Genomic DNA, 20,576 nt, shown 5'->3' with positions numbered 1-20,576 from the left:
CCCAAACCGATAGCCGCCGACGAAGCATACAAGCTAGCACTCTGCAGCACCCTGACACTTTGTCACTAAGACCTCCCTCCCCCAGCACCCAACTACCCTCCTCATCACCCCCTCTCTGAAAGAGGTTCAGCCAATGACAACATGCCTGCATCAAGGTTTCTCAGGACTCCCCTACCTTAATGGTGCACTGCACGCTGGGACTTCCAAATCAATATGTATACTAATGCCTTATTGTGTGATTCCTGCATTATAACTGTTGTAAAGCGCTCCATTACCCTCGGGTCTGGCCAGCGCTATATAAAACTCCTTAATAAATAATTAGACCCAGCCATATGCCAATCAGTCCTGGTCCTCCTCCAATAGTTCAGTTCCAAGCTCTTTATTTCGACCACCTAGGCCTTAAAAGTAAAATTTATCACACTGGTGACATATGTCTAAAATAGTATCAATACATCCAAATAGTACCTAAAAATATAAAAAATGTAAATATATATAATTATACACACGTACTTAAAATAAGACATATAATTGAAAATGAAATGTTGAAAGGATTCCCCCAATACGGTCCAGATGGGACACACAGAAATACAAGTCAGTGAGGTAGAGAGCGACCTAGGACTTTTTTGCGTGGCACCCACTTTGCACCCAAACATTTTGCAATAGAGATAACCATTGGCATGGAAGAGTCTGATCTAAAGATACGGAGGGCGTCCTGGTAGATCCATACACCTATTGGCCTACAAATCGATGCCAACCAATTGTGGCGAGGGGATAAGTAGCCTGGGCAAGCAAACATAACATGTACTACACATTTTTCTTTGGGAGGTCACATATAGGACAAGTGCTACCTCCTTCGCGCTTCCAGCCAAATGTAAATGACCTGAGGGGTTCATGTGCCTATATGAACTGAAAATAAAGTTTTCGGTGCAGTGGAACAGTCCCTACATCCCAGAATAATTCCCGCCCCCAGCATGACTTAATTTCCATGCAATCAATTGTAAGCTTGGCAGCAGCTGACTTCCGAACATCCTCAGCCTCCACAAATGACTGATATTTCATTTTCATTTCAGTCTTAGATGGAAAGGCATATGTATTCTGTTGGTCTCACAAATCAGGGAGTCCTGACAAATACAGGGATGACTTCATGTTTGAGAGCCATGGAATTGAATTGGTCAGCCTTCGTAATGTTCTTAAAACTGTCTGCATATTGAGCGAGCTCAGGAGTGATCCACAGGCGCCTCTGGTACAATAAGGGCCACAGGCGAATTTTATGTGTGACCCTAGTAACTCCTACAGCACAGAACAGTGGGTATAACGGAGTGTTGGCTGGGAGGGGAATCGGGTTCCTAATGAACTTGTTCTCAGATTTTACGATGTCATCGTGTTTGAAGAACCCCCACAGCTCAGCCCCATACAAGGCTGACCCCCAAACCCTTGGCTTCGTAGATATTAAGTGCAGGAGAAATGCGTTTAGTGTAGATGTCGAAAACTCTAAGTATTGCACCAGGGATCTGTTTTAGCCTGGTGGTGGCCTTGCAAATGTGCGGCTGCCGAGACATACCCTCTGCTATGGTAACCCCCAAATAAACAAATGAGTCAACTTGTTCTACGGGGGATCCTCCCAAGACTAGTTTGCTCTTGAAAGATTTATGCTGCTTAAAGGACATCACCTTAGAATTTGAAGTGTTAATTTCCAGGCCCCGATCCACACAGAATAAAAATCATGGGTGGGTCATACCCAGGTCAGCCAAAATACTCCACAATTTTGGTCTTAAAATCAAATCGAAAGACGATTTTGGGTCGACAAACGCTACGTAAAAACTGCCGCCACGGATCAATACAGTTCTCCAGTATACTACCATAAATCGAAAGGCCTGCTCGTTAGTTGATACCCTGGTGCGGAAGCCTGCTTGAAAGGGGCTAAGGATGTTATACTAGTCTATCCAATTTAGTGGATACCAATCAAAAATCTTCTGAATGCAATCTTTAAGCCTTATTGGCCAATAGAAACAGTCTGAGACTGCCAGGTCAGTTTCTTCCTGAACCGGAACAAAAGCAACCCACGGCCGGTTTTGGCCTGTTTGGGCCTCCTTGGTCAGGTGTAGCTTTGCTCCAGTCGCACAGTTACGGGGGATTGCACCCGGAAGTTCTGGATGGACTGTTCCCATGATGAGCAGGGTCAGAACTCATTTGCATAAGACAGGCCTTTGTCTAGATTGGCACAGTGGGTGAAAAACAATGGATTGGAATGCTACCCCAAGCAATTGCCAGTGGTTAGACTGTTTGCAGCGTCCTCCCATCACCTTTCTGTGTCTTAGGAAACACCGTAAGTGGCCAAGCGTTCGCCCAGACGTGGGTCCCTTGCTCACGGATCAATATGAGCTTTACTTTATTGACAAGCCCTTATTAGGCTGGAACCATTGTGGGGTAGCTTGTTGGATCTTTTAAAGGTTGGAATATTTGCAGGCATTCATCCTATCACCTTTTCTGTGAATTGTGTGTTTAGGCTTGTCAGGCTTCAGATGTGACACCATTTGTCTGGAGGAGCCAGAGTATCTCAGTGCACCTTTAGTTGTGTGCGACTTCCACATTCGTAACACTTGCGGTCAGTGGCAGCGTATGTACCAGTGTGCAGGAGGCTGTAACTGCAGTGTGTGCAGTCTTACGGTAGAGCGCTTTGTGGCATGAGTGTCTTGGAGGTGACTGAAGAGTGTTGCCTGCACCTTCCTCCCTCCATCTCCAGGCTGTAACCCTGCTTGAAGTCCAGCAGGGTGGGCAGCCATTGCCGTTTCAAGGGTCCCAGCCGACATGTGTGTTGACTCATGCTTTTTCTGATCTTAGTTCACCTCACCATGAACACATGTGGATGTTTATTAATTTTTTTATTTAAGACGTTTTATATAGCGCTGGCTTCACCCTTGGGTATCAGAGCGCTTTACATTGGGAAGACGATGGCACATGGGTTACAAAAACAAATGGCATAGAAAAGAAACATAGAGATATGATAGGCTTAAGCAACAAAGTAAAGAACATATCTTGATTATGATACAAAGTGAAAGGATGAAGCTATTTTCTAAGCAACATAGAAATAAAAAAATTCAAATTATTAAATAGTAAAAGGAACTAGTCTCATTGTCGAAACAAAGTGAAAGGATTGAGCTATTTACAAGGCCGTATATGGGTAACATAGTTACAAATAATTAAGCAGTAAAAAGGAACTAGACTTTTGAATGAAATGGAAGGGTTAGACGAGAGTGGAGGGAGGGGTGGCTAAATTTAAGGAGAGGGGTAAACCAAGGGGGACGCAAGAGGTGTGGCAGGGTAAGGTGGCGGGCTATTAAGTGTTGGTGGAGTGCAGGAGAGGTGGAAGAAAGGGGGGCAGGATTGGGGATTCAAGACGGAAAGAGACTGAACAGCAAGGTAAGGGGTTCCATGAAAAGGTTGAAAAGAGCAGGAGAGAGGATTTATCCTTGGGGGACACCAAGGGAGACTGGAGTGGGGCTAGATAGGCAGTTGTGGATTTTTACTTGTTGGGTTCTGTGTTGGAAATAGGATTTGAACCAATTGAGGACGGTGCCATTAAGACCAAATCGAGATTTAGGTGTAGAGAGTAAAGTTGAATGGATAACTGTGTCAAATGCTGCTGAGAGGTCCAGGAGAATGAGTAGGCAGGCCTCGCCATTGTCAAGGGCAAGGTGGATGTTATCAACTATATTTAGCAATGCAGTTTCAGTGCTGCAGCCTTTACGGAAGCCGGATTGTAGGGGGTCAAGTAGGTTGTAGGTTTCAATGAGTTTATCCAGTTGCTGAAGGGCACATTTTTCAAGGGCTTTAGAGAGAAAGGGGAGGTTTGAGATGGGGCGTAGGTTGTTTGGGTCAGTTGGGTCGGCCTTAGGGTTTTTTGGAATGGATGTGATTTGTCAGAGTTGGAGGGAGACCGGGACACACCCCGATGAAAGGGAGGGAAGATGGGAGAGGGTCTTTAGTGTGGGAAGATGGTTTTAGTTTGGACAGGATGTTACAGACTTCAAGTTCAGAGACGGAGTGGAAATTCAGCCCGGAGGAGTTATTTTTGAGTTGAGTGTTGGGGGGGCAGGGGGGAGGAGTTCAGACGGGGTTAAAGAAGGTAGGGGTGGGGAGGATAGAGGGGGTGTGAGCAGAGGGGAAGGTGCTGAAGTGGCGTCAGGGGAACCAAGAGGGTTGGGGGGGGATTTGGGTTAGAGTGAAAGATTGGTCAATTTTTACAATTTTTTTCAGAAAAAAAGTTAGGTATTTCTTTGCATTTGCTAGTGGTGGCCGTCATGCTAGGTGGGGCAGGGGATGTTTGATTTCTAATAATGTTGAACAGTTCTCTGGGTCTGTTTTTTGCTCGAGAGAGCTGTGATCAAAAGAATAAAGCCTTTTCGGTGAAGATGTGTTTCTTGTACACGGATCTAGCGGTTCGGGGGAGGACCAGATTGGGGGGGGTGGGGAGGGTGTTGTCTGAAGGTTCTTTCTGCCAGTCTAAGCGCCCGTCTTTCATTATTGAGGTCTGGATTACACCAAGTTTTGGAAGGAATATTTTTAAGAGTTTTTAGTTTGGTTGGTGCAAGTTGATATAGAACCTCAGAGATAGATTTATTGTAGTGCTCAGTGAGATCATTTGTATTGAGAGAGGGAGGAGAGCCTCCAGTAAACCTGGGGGGATACTTTTAAGGTTTCTGGTTAATATTGTTGTTTTGTTGATTTTAGAAGGGGCAGGCTGGGCTAAGGGTGAGACCGAGAACAGTATGAGGTGGTGGTCAGACCAGTCAATAGGGATAATGTTGGAAAGAGATGCCAGATTACTGTTAGCAATGATGGCGTCAAGGGTAGCCCCTTAAGAATGGGTTGGGGTAAGGCAGAGTTGCTTGAGGTCATTTATCTCAAGGAGGTTATTGAGAAGTTTGATGGTTGGGTCGTCTGGCAAGTTCCAGTGAAGGTTGAAGTCTCCTAGAAAGAGGTTTTTAGAGTTCGAAAGGGACAATTGTGAAAGAAGTTCAGATATTTCCTCAGCGAATGAAGGGAAGAGGTAGATGTTGTGTAGATGTATTGGGGGGGCGCCTTGCATTTTAAGTTCTGCTCCAAGGTATTCAAAAGTTTTGAAGTCATTTTTTTGGGCTAGGGATAGCTGGAGTTCATTTTTAAAGATTATTGCTAGACCTCCTCCTATTCTTTTAGGTCTGTCTTTTCTAAGGATAGAATAACCGGGGGGGAGAGAGTAAGTCTAGGATGGGTGTGGAGTGATCCTTGAGCCAAGTTTCCGTGAGGAAGGCAAGGTATAGATCTTCACCAAGGATGGTTTCGGAAATTTCTGAGGCATGACGAACCGCTGAGCGGCAGTTCACAAGCATGCATGTCAGGGGCTTTGGGTTAGTTATGGGGGGTGGCACGAGTGGATAGCGGTAAGTTGCGGGGGGGTCTGGGCGAGCAAGGAGAGGAGAGACTTCTGCTGGTCCCGTTAATGACAGGTATGGAGGAATGAGGAAGGGCCGCAACCTTGCGGGGGGCCTTAGGAGAGTAGGAATTGCAGAGGTTGGAGGTGGAGTAGTCATTCAAGGTGTGACAAGGTCTCTGAGAGCAATTTTGAAGTGGTGTGGTTTTACTGAGTTTGGGATTAATTAGTTTTGGGGAGCCACTGCGTGGCGAAGTGGGCCAAGAGGGGCGGGCTATCAGTTTGGAGGATTTGGAGTTAGTGAAATCCTCTCTAAGACTGACTAATTCGGATAGGAGGGAGGCAATGTTGCGATCAATACTGCAAAGTGTCTGGGTTAAAAGAGAGAGTTGGGGCACATTGGGTGAGGCGGGGGGTGAGGTATGTTCTAAGTTGGTTGGAGAAGGAGGTCTAGCGTTCGTCGAGGGTGATAAGTCTGGATGGGGGTGAGTGAAGTCTTGTAGCAGTGGGCGAAAGGGAGGATGTGGGGGGGAGAAAGGGGGGCTCCGGTCGCCAGAGGGGGATGGGGAGTGGGGGAGGACTGGGTCGTACTGGAGGTAGTTTGGGCAGGGGGAGGGTGGAGGTTTCGGAATTGATCTGGGTTGGAGGTCTGTTGTTCTGGGAGGGAGGGAAGCCTGTGAGATGGCAGGTTCTGGCAGACATTGTGGGGAGGGGAGTGGGGGTGGATTGGATATTAGTGGAGGTAGTTGTTTGGGATAGACCAGGGTTGGTTCGGGTGGGGGTTAGTCGTTCAGAGAGGGTGAGAGGTCTATGGGGTGACAAGTGGGGCATTGCGGCAGTGGGAGTGAGGTGCTCCTGGCGGGTGGAGAGAGGGAAGATATGGCCGTGTGTGGGAGGGACGGGCATGGAGAGAAAAATGGGATAGTTAAAGGGGTAGAGGACGTGATAAGGGGAGCAGAGTGGGTGTACGTGGTTAGTGGAGAGGCAGCATTGGTATTGGGGTCATGGGGTGAGTTCAGGTAGGGGGGTAGGGTCAGAGAGGGTAGTGATGGGACAGGCGGGGGGAAATTTGGGGGGAAGGAGAAGGGTTAGGAGTGGTTTGGGGGGAGAGGGGAGAGGAGTAGGTAGGGACATTTGGTCGGACAGAGTGCTGAAATGCTGTTCAAAGATATTAAGGTGGTGTTCAGAGGCTTGGATGAGGATATTTCCAGTTTTGAAGATGGGGATGTCAATTTCACCGTGAAAGGTGGAGGATGGAGTAGTAGAGAGTTTGAAACCGTAGGGAATATTGTTAGAAGTAGCAATTGGGAGATGGCGAAGGAAAGTGCTCTTCCATTTAAGGGGCGTTTAGAGTAGAAAATGTAGCTAGTTTTTATGGGGGACATGAGGCTGAGGTAGTTGTGTACAATTAGGGTTTCAGGATGTCGGCTAAGTACTTTATGTTTAAAGTTTTTCTTGGCGTTTTTAGAGAGATTGGAAGGGTAGGTAATGGACCATGAGTTAGGGCCATGCCTGGTGAGGGGGGGTGTTAAGGGGTGATGTAGTGGGGCAGGTTCAGAACGCGGGAGAGGGACTAAGGGGGGACATGATGGACAAACTGGTTGGTGGAGGGCGGGGAAAAAAAGGGGGGAAGGAATAGCACAGCCGCTTCTCCTATATAGGGATGGTGTCTCTCCAGCCACTTAGAAAGTCTCCTGTGCATTCCTATCTAGGACAGCCAACACACCAAGACACCACTTTTCCAGTCCTAGAATTTATTTGACCAAATCAGTGTATTCTGGATTTTGGCGGCGGGTCTGATCTATTGAGCCAGCTGAACTTACACATCCACATTTGGTTAGGAAAAAAGGAAAGCCCTTGACTGGACATGTAGCCATCTGGTCATACTGCACATCCCCCCCGGCCCCCGCTGCCACCCCCTGAAGCAGACTTCATCCCTCTATTTCTCTTTTTCTCTGTGTGCCCCGCCATTTTTCTCTCCCATCCGTGTGTTGGCTTTTTAAGTCACCCTGCACTTGGATATTCTCCAGCCTGCCTCCCTGCACTCTTTCCCTTAAACCTCTGACAGGGTTGTCTCTGAACACCTTCCCTGTGCACTTTCTCTGCCTTGTGCTCTCTCTCCAGAAGACTGATGTTCACTTGCATTCTCATCTCTCCTGTCCAGACTGCAGCTGATCATGCAGGCAGAAGCAGAAGCGGAGTCGATCAAGGTAAGTTGTCACTTCTGTAGGCCAAGCTTCTAGTTCCACTCATTCTGTGGTCTCCCTGCAGGTCTGCCTGGTTCCTCTGTGATTGGCGCACCTTGAGGACCAAACTGAAATCATTCTTCATGTCTACTCTCTTCTGACTCCTGACATCCAGTTTGCTGCATGCACCTTTGACCCCCTGACTCCATGTGTTCTCTCCTGTCCGCCTCAGCTCCCTGGTGCTGCATGCTTTTTGCAGACTTCACTGAGCCATGACAAAGTGTGCTCCCTGCATCCCGCTGTCCTGCCATGACAAAGTGTGCTCCGTGCATCCCGATGTCCTGCCTGCTGCACCCTCCCTGCGGATTCTAGTGCCTCCTGGTTCATGTGTTGTCCCTGCTGGCCTCACTGGCTCCCAGGGTGCTCTGTGCAGCCTTGTATCCCACTGTCCCCAGACACCCTGCATGCTGGACACTCCCTGCAGATTTTAGTTACTCCTGGTTCATGTGTGCTACTGCTGGCTTCACTGACTCCCAGGGTGCTCTGTGCAGTCTTGTATCCCACTGTCCCCTGTCTCCCTGCATACTCCGTTGTCTCCTGATTTCATCTGTAGTCCCTGCTGGCCACGCCTGTTCCCTGCTTGCCGCATTCTGGTCCCGTGCTTGCCTTCCTAACTCCTGGCATCAGGTGTTGTCCCTGCTCCTTTAAACTCTATGAATGCTTCGCCCTCCCTGCTCGCTTCACGCTCTCTGCATGCTAAGCTCTTCCTGCTCCTTCACACTGTACATGGTACGCTCTCCCTGCTCTTTCACGCTCTCTGCATGCTGCGCTCTCCCTGCTCTTTCACACTCTCTGCATGCTAAGCTCTCCCTGCTTCCTTCACACAGTGCATGCTGTGCCCTCCCTGCTCTTTCACATTCTGTGCATGCTGTGCCCTCCCTGCTTCGCACTGTGTGCATGCCACACTCTCCCTGCTCCTTTACACTGTGCATTCTGCGCTCTCCCTGCTCCTTCACACTCTGTGCATGCTATGCTCTCCCCGCTCCTTCACACTGTGCATGCTGCGCTCTCCCTGCTCTTTCACGCTCTCTGCATGCAGTGCCCTTCCTGCTCTTTCACACTCTGTGCATGCTGTGCCCTCCCTGCTCGCTTCGCACTGTGTGCATACTGCGGTCTTCCTGCTGTTTCACACTCTGTGCATGCTGCGCTTTCCCTGCTCTTTCACGCTCTCTGCATGCTGTGCCCTCCCAGCTCTTTCACACTCTGCATGCTATGCCCTCCCTGCTTGCTTTGCACTGTGTGCATGCCACACTCTCCTTGCTCTTTCACACACTGCATGCTGCGCTTTCCCAGCTCCTTTAAACTCTGTGCATGCTGTGCTCTCCCTGCTCTTTCACGCTCTCTGTATGCTAAGCTCTCCCTGCTCCTTCACACTGTGCATGTTACGCTCTCCCTGCTCCTTCACACTCTCTGCATGCTGTGCTCTCCCTGCTCTTTCACGCTATCTGCATGCTGCGCTCTCCCTGCTCCTTCACACTGTGCATGTTACGCTCTCCCTGCTCCTTCACACTCTGTGCATGCTGTGCTCTCCCTGCTCTTTCACACTCTCTGCATGCTGCGCTCTCCCTGCTCCTTCACACTGTGCATGTTACGCTCTCCCTGCTCCTTCACACTCTCTGCATGCTGTGCTCTCCCTGCTCTTTCATGCTATCTGCATGCTGCGCTCTCCCTGCTCCTTCACACTGTGCATGTTACGCTCTCCCTGCTCCTTCACACTCTGTGCATGCTGTGCTCTCCCTGCTCTTTCACACTCTCTGCATGCTGTGCTATCCGTGCTCTTTCACACTCTCTACATGCTGTGCTCTCCCTGCTCTTTCACGCTATCTGCATGCTGCGCTCTCCCTGCTCTTTCACACACTCTGCATGCTATGCTCTCCCTGCTCCTTCACACTGTGCATGCTGTGCCCTCCCTGCTTTATCACACTCTGCATGCTATGTCCTCCCTGCTCTTTCACACTCTCTGCATGCTGTGCCCTCCCTGCTCTTTTACATTCTGTGCCCTCCCTGCTCGCTTCGCACTATGTGCATGCCGGGCATTCCCTGCTCCTTCACACTCAGTGCATGCTATGCTCTCCCTGCTCCTTCACACTGTGCATGCTGCGCTCTCCCTGCTCTTTCTCACACTCTGCATGCTGTGCCCTCACTGCTCTTTCACACTCTGTGCATGCTGTGCCCTCCGTGCTTGCTTAGCACTGTGTGCATGCCGCACTCTCCCTGCTTCTTCACACACTGCATGAGGCGCTCTCCCTGCTTCTCCACACTCTGTGCATGCTATGCCCTCCCTGCTCTTTCACGCTCTCTGCATGCTGCACTCTCCCTCTTTCACGCTCTCTGCATGCTGTGCCCTCCCTGCTCTTTCACACTCTATGCATGCTGCGCCCTCCCTGCTTGCTTCACGCTCCCTGCATGCTGCACCCTCTCTGCTCGCGTCACGGTCTCTGCATGCTGTGCCCCCCTGCTCCTTCACACTCTGTGCATGCCGCGCTCCCCCTGCTCGCTTCACACACTCTGCATGCTGGGCTCTCCCTGCTCGCTTCACGGTCTCTGCATGCTGCGCCCTCCCTGCTCGCTTCACGCTCTCTGCATGCTGCGCTCTCCCTGCTCTTTCACGCTCTCTGCATACTCTGCCCTCCCTGCTCGCTTCGCACTCTGTGCATGCTGTGCCCTCCCTGCTCCTCCACGCTCCGGGTCGTGCTGTGCCCTCCCTGCTCCTTTAAACTCTATGCATGCTGCACTCTTCCTGCTCCTTCACGCTCTGTGCATGCTGTGCCCTTCCTGCTTGCTTCACACTGTGCATGCCACGCTCTCCCTGCTCCTTCAAACTCTAAGCATGCTGCACTCTCCCTGCTCCTTCACGCTCTGTGCATGCCGCGCTCTCCCTGCTCCTTCATGCTCTGTGCATGCCGCGCTTTCCCTGCTCCTTCGCACTCTGTGAATCATGCACTCTCTCTGCCCCTTCACGCTGTCTGCATGCTGTGCTCTCCCGGCTCCTTCCCACTCTGTGCATGCTGCGCCCTCCCTACTCCTTCACAGATTGTGCAAGCCGTGCCCTCTCTGCTCCTTCACGCTCCTTGCATGCTGCGCCCTCCTTGCTCCTTCATACTCTGTTCATGCTGAACCCTCCCTGCTCGCTTCACAATGTGTGCATGCTGCGCTCTCCCTGCTCCTTCACATTCTGTGCATGTTGCGCCATCCCTGCTCCATCACACTCTGTCCATGCCTTGCTCTACCTGCTCCTTCACACTCTGTGCATGCCGCGCTCTCCCTGCTCCATCACACACTGTGCATGCCGCTCTCTCCCTGCTCTTTCACATTCTGTGCATGCCGTGCCCTCCCTGCTCCTTTGCACTCTGTGCATGCTGCGCTCTCCCTGCTCCATCACGCTGTGTGCATGCTGCACCCTCCCTGCCCCTTCACACACTGTGCCTGCCGCGCCCTCCCTGCTCCTTCCACTCTGTGCATTTTGCCCCCTCCCTGCTACTTCTCACTCTGTGGATGCTGCGCTATCCCTGCTCCACCACACTGTGCATGCCGTGCCCTCCCTGCTTCTTCACACTCTGTGCATGGCGTGCACTTCCTGCTCTTTCACACACTCTGCATGCCACGCTCTCCCTGCTCCTTCACACACTGCATGCTGCGCCCTCCCTGCTCCTCCACGCACTGTGCGGGCTGTGCCCTCCCTGCTCCTTTAAACTCTATGCATGCTGCGCTCTTCCTACTCCTTCACGCTCTGTGCATGCTGTGCCCTTCCTGCTCGCTTCACACTGTGCATGCCACGCTCTCCCTGCTCCTTCAAACTCTGTCCATGCTGCACTCGCCCTACTCCTTCAAACTCTATGCATGCTGCGCTCTTCCTACTCCTTCACGCTCTGTGCATGCTGTGCCCTTCCTGCTCGCTTCACACTGTGCATGCCACGCTCTCCCTGCTCCTTCATGCTCTGTGCATCCCGCGCTCTCCCTGCTCCTTCGCACTCTGTGAATCATGCACTCTCTTTGCCCCTTCACGCTCTCTTCATGCTCTGCTCTCCTTGCTCCTTCACACTCTGTTCATGCTGCGCTCTCCCTGCTCCTTCACACTCTGTGCATGCCACGCTCTCCCTGCTCCTTTGCACTCTGTGCATGCTGCGCTCTCCCTGCTCCTTCACACTCTGTGCATGCCACGCTCTCCCTGCTCCTTCACACTCTGTGCATGCCGTGCCCTCCCTGCTCCTTTGCACTCTGTGCATGCCGCGCTCTCCCTGCTCCTTCACACTCTGTGCATGCCGTGCCCTCCCTGCTCCTTTGCACTCTGTGCATGCTGCGCTCTCCCTGCTCCTTCACACTCTGTGCATGTTGCGCCATCCCTGCTCCATCACACTCTGTCCATGCCTTGCTCTACCTGCTCTTTCACACTCAGTGCATGCCGCGCTCTCCCTGCTCTTTCACACTCTGTGCATGCCGCGCTCCCCCTGCTCCTTCACACTCTGTGCATGCCGCGCTCCCCCTGCTCCTTCACACTCTGTGCATGCCGCGCTCCCTTTGCTCCTTCACACTCTGTGCATGCCGTGCCCTCCCTGCTCCTTTGCACCCCGTGCATGCTGCGCTCTCCCTGCTCCTTCACACTCTGTGCATACTGCGCTCTCCCTGCTCCTTTGCACTCCGTGCATGCCGCGCTCCCCCTGCTCCTTCACACTCCGTGCATGCCGCGCTCCCCCTGCTCCTTCACACTCTGTTCATGCGGCGCCCTCCCTGCTCGCTTCACAATGTGTGCATGCTGCGCTCTCCCTGCTCCTTCACACTCTGTGCATGCCGCGCTCCCCCTGCTCCTTCACACTCTGTGCATGCCGTGCCCTCCCTGCTCCATTGCACCCCGTGCATGCTGCGCTCTCCCTGCTCCATCACGCTGTGTGCATGCTGCGCTGTCCCTGCTCCATCATGCTGTATGCATGCTGCGCCCTCCTTGCTCCTTCACACTCTGTGCATACCACGCTCTCCCTGCTCCTTCACACACTGTGCATGCTGCGCTCTTCCTGCTTGCTTCACACTCTGTGCACGCTGCACCCTCCCTACAGGCTGTTCTGCAAGATGCACTGACACTATCACTTCTCCCTCCAGGTGAAGGGTGAGGCCAAAGCATTTGCCATTGAAGCGAAGGCCCGAGCTGATGCCGAGCAGATGGCGAAGAAAGGAGAGGCCTTCCAGCAGTACACGGATGTGGCCATGTTGGACATGCTGCTCGAGAAGCTTCCTCTGGTGAGAGGCCAAGACGCTGAAGGGGCGAGCGGGGTGTCCTGCAGCTCCGTTGGCTGAGCTGTAGCTATACTGATGCACGGGGATTGCTGGACTAGGATCCATGCCCAGCACTGAGCGCGCACGAGTCCATGCCCAGCACTGAGCGCGCACGAGTCCATGCCCAGCACTGAGCGCGCACGAGTCCATGCCCAGCACTGAGCGCGCACGAGTCCATGCCCAGCACTGAGCGCACACGAGTCCATGCCCAGCAGTGACCTCGCACGAGTCCATGCCCAGCAGTGACCTCGCACGAGTCCATGCCCAGCAGTGACTGCGCACCTCAGTTCAGGCCTTTCACACATTTGTAGGTGCATGGGTTAGAATCTGGATGCAGGGCCAGTTGCAATGAACACCTGATTTTAAATATAAAAAAAGTGCTTGTCCGCCAGGGAGAATGAAATACTGTAGTTCTATATCTGGCATCATCTCGTGGCATGATCATAGAAGCTGCCTTATTATTAATAAAGAAGATGGCTTCTGGGTCTGGTGGCTTAGGGGTCTAATGCGTCCACTGTAGGGTTCTGTGTTTGACCTCATGGTCATAGGTACAAATCCCTGTGGGTCCACTCATCCTTCTGGGTTCGATAAAATGAGTACCATTGAGTTGGATTACAATAAACATCTGTTATTCAGTGCCGAGATACCCTTCTGGGTGAGCATGCACTTTACAAATACACGTTATGTGATATGTTTAGGAATCTTTGCATACATTTTGCAGGAGGAGCACAGGGCCCTGACCCGCACAGCACCTGGCTCATAATTTCCCATCAGACTTTCCCGCCTCCTACGAGGTACATCATACAGAACTCGCTAATACCACTTAATTCTGACCCGCTGTGCACCCCTGCTATTCCAGTACAAGTGCCTCCACAGAGCCCTAACAATATTCCTAAATCCTACTCTGCACACTCCTGCGAGTTCAGTACTGGAACCCTACACCTGCACGGCCTCTGACGTAGCTTCACCGGTCGTTGCTCTGTTTGTGCAGGTGTGCATTGTCTAATTCTTCTTCTCTGGTGTTTCCAGATGGCAGAGGAGATCAGTAAACCATTGACCCAAGTCAAGAAGGTGAAGATGGTGTCGAGCGGCAACGGCGAAGTGGGAGCCGCCAAGCTTGCTGGAGAAGTGCTGGAGATTCTCAACCGGCTGCCAGACACTGTGGAGAAGTTGACCGGAATCAGCATTAATCAGGTGTGTATCGATCAATAGTGGTATCCGACCCGGGCAGTGGCTAGCTGTCAATCTGTTGTGTATGGGCGCAGACCAGCACCGAGCCTGCTGTGCATTGACAAAGTTCACTCACAGTCTTGCTTGGCAGGCAGAATCTGGATGCGTCCTTTGATATGGGTGCATCATGCTTGTGGCCAGAGACCAGAGCGCAACACGATGCACAGGCAGCATAGAACCACTATCTAATTTGTTCTTAAGTTTGTGTGAAAAGATGGAGGGTGACTCAGTGTACCCTTGAGGTAGTAGAATCCATGTAAATTGGGGCCTGCCTAAAGAGAATCTAAAAGGGAACTGACTGTCAGGATGTATGGGGTAAAGAAGACAGAACGTAGATCAACAACAGTAAACCAGATGGAGGTAGGAGGAACTAATGACAGAATCATAGCAGGGTTTGCCACAACAGGACAACTTGGCAACACAAAAGCATTAACAGCACGTAAGTCTGCACAGATCGCCATGTATCTTTACCAGCCTTTCTGATAGGCAGGATTGGGGCGTTACAGTTGCTTACATTGAGTAACGGAATCGTTCACTTTACAAGAGCAGCGTTAACTGGGCGGATTTCTGCTTTCGCCACAGGATGCAGTTGACATTGTGGTAGACTAGGCAACGTCTTCATTTTGTTCAATCTAATTTTGACAGGATCTGCAGTTAAAATGCAACCCACATACTGCGCTGGGACTACAAAAGAGGGTGGAACTTGCGCCATAGTTTCGGGAGATGTACTCATACTATCAAGAGCAAACCATCCTGGTGAAGCAGTACTTGAAGCTTTTGAATCTAACCCTACTAGTAAAGAGTACCGTTGTTGCAGTACACAGCACAGTTCAGTTTACAAAGGAGCTCCCTCAAAGCAGGTTTGCTGGAGGGGTGGGACTAAAGTGGAAGGCGTGTTGTCTGTAACCAGAGTCAAAGAAGTAGACACAGGGCTGAGAACATGTTAGAAATGCAAATGCACCAATCAAATGGCCCGAAAGAGGAAAAGCGGAAAACCCAGAGTTTTGTTAATCGCATAGACTGGCACTGGAACCAGTAAGGTAGGAAGAGGGCTTTGTGTTGATAACACTTAGTTCATACAGCCCTTTCTCATCTGATGGGACTAAAGCGGGCACAGGGCTCCCCCGGGGCTCCCAAAAATGACAGATGAAAAGATTCAATTTTTAGTGACATTGTTTTAGAGTCAGCAGGTTATTTCTTGCACTCAACCCACTACACATTGATAAGCAACAGAAAACAATTAAGAAATATTTTTTGCCATCCAGTCCAAATCGTTTTTAATTGCTCTTGAACCTTTGGTAATAACCCTTGAACAAAAGCACCAATCACTTCATGAGCTGTTTCTGCAGTATTTCCAGTACCAGTGACAAGCAAATACATCTGTCAAATGATGGGATCAATCAAGGGGATTTTCCCCTTTGTTCTGTTTACGATGGTTCAATCCCTTTTAGTAGGACAGACTACACTGAGCACATTCACACAGCATCTCTAGCAGTAATCAAAGCAGCACTGTCCAAAGCAATTGTGTGTCCAGTTGACTTTTGGTACCGACTGGACTTTAACTTTTCTCTTCCCCAGACACAATAACATGTAACTATTGAGTCACATCAGCCCAGTTAGGGTTATAACATTCCAAAATCAATTGGTATTCTTCTCTGAATTTCTGTGGGTTTTCTTGTGTTTTGGAACATTGACGATGGTGTCCGAAAGATCAGATGTGGGCCATGGGATGTCAATGGGGATCCGAACCGCCCCTAATCCGGGAGCCGGGCATTATCATAAAGGCAAAAGGGCACTGGGCTGAAGGTGGGTAAGGTCGTTGGAATCATCGCAATCCTCATTAGTGGGAGGTGAAGCCCTTCTTTCGCCTCCTTGCACACCTTAGCGCCTCTCTGGCTCCTCATCCACCTGTCGGTGTCAAACTATCCTGGGTTGTAGTTACAATGTGTGCCTGACTGTCTCGTGCATGCGTTTCGGATTGGTTGGACAGTGATCTAGACCACTATAAAGGTGGAGAGAGAGTGGCAAATATTGATTTGTTGCCTCATACTCTTGTCTGGCTCTCCCGCTTGTCATACTGCTGTCAGTCGCACTGACACTCGCTTGCACACCATCCGCCCACCCTTCCACAGGAACAGTACCTTGTTCAGGTGCAACCCATGGAACACCCCATGCATCTCATGTCAGAATTGGAAAACTCCGTACCCCTGATATGTCCTCCTCCATTTCTTCAAGGATATTAGTCATTTTGGCAATTAAGTGTGCAGGAGGTGGTGCAGTAGGGGTACGAGCTTCCAATCAGTCCCTCGGAATGCTCATTTGGGGTCTTCAGTTTCTCTTGGATGTCTTCAAAACCCCACATTTGAGATTCCTGCCAGCTTATTATGGCTTTCTTCATGGTTTGCTTTTAGGCTTTCTTGGGTTATTCAGATATTGTCTATCAAAGGTACCTTCTTCTAGAAGGGACTTTCTTTTATCACCATCAGTGCTTGTCATCCAGTTTTCTGAATCTGTGCGCGTTTTCTCAAGTTACTGTTTGTCCATAACATGGACGTGTGGCCCTCTAGGAAGGACTTTACTCAGTTTTGATACTTTGGGTCCCATTTTCATTTACTACTCCCACATTCACATCCAAGGAAGAGCTTGGATAGTCTGAGGCCTTGAGCCACAGTTCATCTCTGTGGTGGAGGTCAGAAGGTGCACTCACGCTTGCTCCTGGCCACCATGTAATAAAACACCTCTAGTCACAACTTGCAGAAGGTCCGAGCGGCTGAACCAGAGTACGTCTTTCAGCACATTCATCCAGTAGGGTGTGCACTGAGAGCTGGGAAATCACTGCAGCTTTCTACTCTAATATTACAGTTAGAAGGTGGTTCTGACCATCTGAGCTGCCCAGATTTTTTGCTTTTTGAACACCTAATTGTTGAGCTTTTACTGTGGCGGAGCCTCGTAAGTTGGGACTCACCCACAGTGAACTCATGATGAAATAGACTGCATGGGGATTTTACCTGTGTCCCCCTGGTGAGACTAGGCCACTGCGCTGCAGCTGGAGTAAGGTGTTCCGGGCTGGTTACATGCAGACACGTGTGTACATGCAGGTGCACAAGTGTAAGGGCTGCGCAGGGGAGATTCCTGGCGTGCGCAGCCCAGGAGCTGCTACAAAGTGAATGGTGTGGCAGGACTTCTGCAGAGCTGGGTGGTGACATGGAATAGGCTTTATACCATGGGAAGAAACATAGAAGTGAATGTCAGTGTGCTTTAATGTTTTCACTGAAAGACTGCTTATTATTCCCCTATGAGGATGGGGACCACATGGGATAGTTTCACTTTCCTAGGGCCTACAAATTCCAGACATGCACTTAAGTCCACTGTAACGTAGGTGAGAAGAAGTATTCTGCAGAGTCCAAAGTCATATTTGTAATGCATTTGGGTCATCCAGAAATGTCATGTTCCTCTGAGTCAGCTCATAACCAGAGCCTGGCTGGGGCTGACCCTGCCAAGCTGGATTAATGACCTCCCTCCCCAAGCTGTAGAATCAGAGGCCTAGCCCTGCACGACAAGCATTCCAAAGGCAAAGACCTCCTCCTCAAGAAGAGACGATGGGTGGAGCTACAGGCTAATCCATCAGCAGCTGTCACCTGGTGCCAGGCACCTACCTGCTCTGGAGAGAAGGCAGAAAGGGGCAGGGGCTTTTCAGAAACCCATGTGGCATAAGACCCCAGGATGCCGCCATTTTGAACAAACCCAGAGGCCTGGGCAGGAAGGAGGGAGCAGGGGCAGAGAAGTGATGTCACTGTTTGATAGGGCAAACAGAGACTTCCTGCCAGCCCCCTCCAAATTCTTTAAAAGAGTTTGCACAGGAAGAGGAGCGCTCTCTGGGGTGTGGTCTGGTGAAGACAACTGGTGCTGGAGCCTGGCACTATGGGCAGCTGGAAGGAAGAACCTCCAGACTGGCCCAGGACCCTGACTTGCGCCACAAGGGGAGACCAGGACCAGGACCAGTGAGCAGAAGCCTGGGCCTCTGCGCAAGGAGAAGAGAGCCCCAGGAGCAGAGCCAGGTGAAAGGCTGGTGCAGGGAGCCAGTGAAGACAGCTCACTGCTGAATCCACCCTCCGTGAGACCAGAAGGGTGAAGGAAAGTGCTCCCAGTTGCTCGGGTGCGCCGCCAGGAGCAAGAAGAGGCCAAAATCATGAAGATCGGTCCCCTGGGAGTTGAGATATGCCCCCCAGAAGGTAGGTGACCTTTGACCTCTGGCTGAGCGACAACGAAGCGCGTGGGGCTCCGCCGCCAGTCCAGGATATGCCCCCGGGGTGGGTCACGTCCCTGGGGCTGCCCCCAACAGGAGATAAGTCGGGGAGCGTCGGAATGGTGACAAGGGGCCCAGGATCCCAACTCCGGGCCCCACTGAAGGCAGGGAGCACTTTCGCGCCCCCCGCAAAGACGAAAGTCGGGGAGTGCCATTGTGGTGCCCGTGAAGGGGCCCAACCGGGGTGCCAGGAGCCCATCCTGACCCCCGGCGACGACGGAGGGCTGGGAGTGCCGTTGCGCCCCCCGCCACGATGTCTCTGGGACCCGGGATCCCAACTCTGGGCCCGACGCTCAGAAGCGAAGCCGGGGAGCGCCGGCGCCCTCCCCGTGAAGGTGTCCCTGGGGGGCCCGGGAACCCATCCCCGTGCCCCGAGGTAAAGGCGAGGCGAGGGAGTGCCGTCGCACTCCTCCTCAGTATCGGGAAGGCGGGAGGAGTGCTGTCGCACTCCCCGGAGACCCGCTGGAGCGGGGAAGCAGACTTGTGTCTGCCCGCCGGAGCGGGCAGACCAGAACAGGTAAGCCGGCTCCCATGGCAGCACGTGAGGGTGCTGGCCTGACGGGGAGCCGGTGGTAGCCACCGGGCGTGGGCTCTCAGAGTGGCTGCCCAGCGAGCCAGGAGATGCAGGGTGCCCGAGTGGGACCGGGCCCCCGTGGAAGAAAAGAAGGAGCGGCCAGGGATGAGCTCCCCGAGCCGCGGATCAACTCACCTGTTCATGCACGGGGTCTGGGTGGGACCGGACACCAAACGATGGGCAGACGCCGAAGGAGCAGCCGGGGGTGGGCTCCCAGAGCTGCTGTAACAGCTGGGGGTCCGGGTGGGACCGCCCCCAATCGCTACAATAGGGTGTTTGGTTCCCAGGGAAGGACAAATGTGACATGTTATTTGTGCAGGCCTCGCAGATACTGCCTCGTTTTCCAACATTACAGATATCCACCACACCTCTACCTCCTACATCCTAGGACTCTGTCTCCCCACTCTCACCTTCTCCTATCCAACCAATTTATCTTCCCACCTGCCCAGTTGACAAATTAAGAAGTTTATGTAATGAAATAGTACCTAATAAGTAATCCATAATCTTTCAGCTACTCACATTTTCAATCGAATCACTCTTTATAATCTGACCTCATCAGTGAGCCAAACACTCGACTGTCCTCCACCCAAGCACCCCACGCAAGCACCCCACGGAAAAACCTCTGTCACCCAGCCACCACCAATGGCCATCTTTAATCCTAGCACATCATAGCAAGAATCTGATTGTAGGATTGGTTGCAGATAGATATTTTTGAAGTTAGGATTTAAGGAATAATTTATCGTTTTGCAGCTGGCATTCTTTATTATCCATTCATTCTTACATACCTTCAGGTAGCAGTTCAAAGTTCTGCCTTTCGGAGTCACTACGGTTCCTCTGAAGTTCACGGTGTGACTGGTGCTGGTGGTGGTGCATCTGCTCAGAAACACCAGTCACGTTTTTTGTTTGTATATGACTGACTGATTATGAGAGGCTGCAAAGATCAATGCCTATCACTGACTCAAACACACTCAAACAGTGTTGCTCCTACTCCACAGCCTAGTATTAGCAATCTTTTACAAAAAATCACGCCTTCACCCCAGTAAGCCCAACCCTTATCATTCCTAAATGGTATCATGGTAAAAGCCTACGCCAGCCAAGAGAAGTGTAGGAAGCTGGCTCTTTATGAGATATATTAATAAGTTGATATACTGGGTAAAGAGTCCAGGGGTTCCCTTACGAGTGGACAAGGGCTTGCTATGCAATCCCAAAGTGCTCTATTATGGTGTAGTGTGGTCGAGCAGCCTTCGGCTCAACACAGAGGAGTGCAAGACATTTGCAAATAAACACAGTGATTAATAAATGAAACACTTGATTGGAGAAGGAGATCCACTCCAATTTATAAAAATAACAAGTATATTTATATATGTTTAGGCATCGGAGAAAAAACATTCAGGTAAGTACGTTTTTAAATATAAATTCTTTTCACTTTAAAAAGTGGACACTACTGTTTGAGTTCTGCAATGTTATCCTATGAAAGACAGAACAAGTTCTGCAAACAGGTTTAGTACATTGACTTACAAGACCAATCTCCAGGAGTTA

General features: G+C 51.1%; 1 protein-coding gene across 2 annotated transcripts in view; it reads left to right on the top strand.

Annotated features, from left to right (window-relative positions):
• The window catches only part of LOC146869212 (flotillin-1-like), a 164,062-nt gene that overhangs the window by 120,323 nt on the left and 23,163 nt on the right, over positions 1-20,576 (top strand). For both annotated transcript variants that reach the window (XM_085643412.1, XM_085643441.1), the window contains exons 10-12: positions 7,578-7,623; positions 12,754-12,891; positions 13,957-14,121. In XM_085643412.1, coding sequence (XP_085499538.1) covers positions 7,578-7,623; positions 12,754-12,891; positions 13,957-14,121 — 349 coding nt within the window. The remainder of the gene's footprint in view (positions 1-7,577; positions 7,624-12,753; positions 12,892-13,956; positions 14,122-20,576) is intronic.

The sequence above is a fragment of the Triturus cristatus genome, chromosome 1_1, assembly GCF_964204655.1.
Source record: "Triturus cristatus chromosome 1_1, aTriCri1.1, whole genome shotgun sequence".
Taxonomy (NCBI): domain Eukaryota; kingdom Metazoa; phylum Chordata; class Amphibia; order Caudata; family Salamandridae; genus Triturus; species Triturus cristatus.
This window is presented reverse-complemented; position numbering and strand designations above follow the sequence as displayed.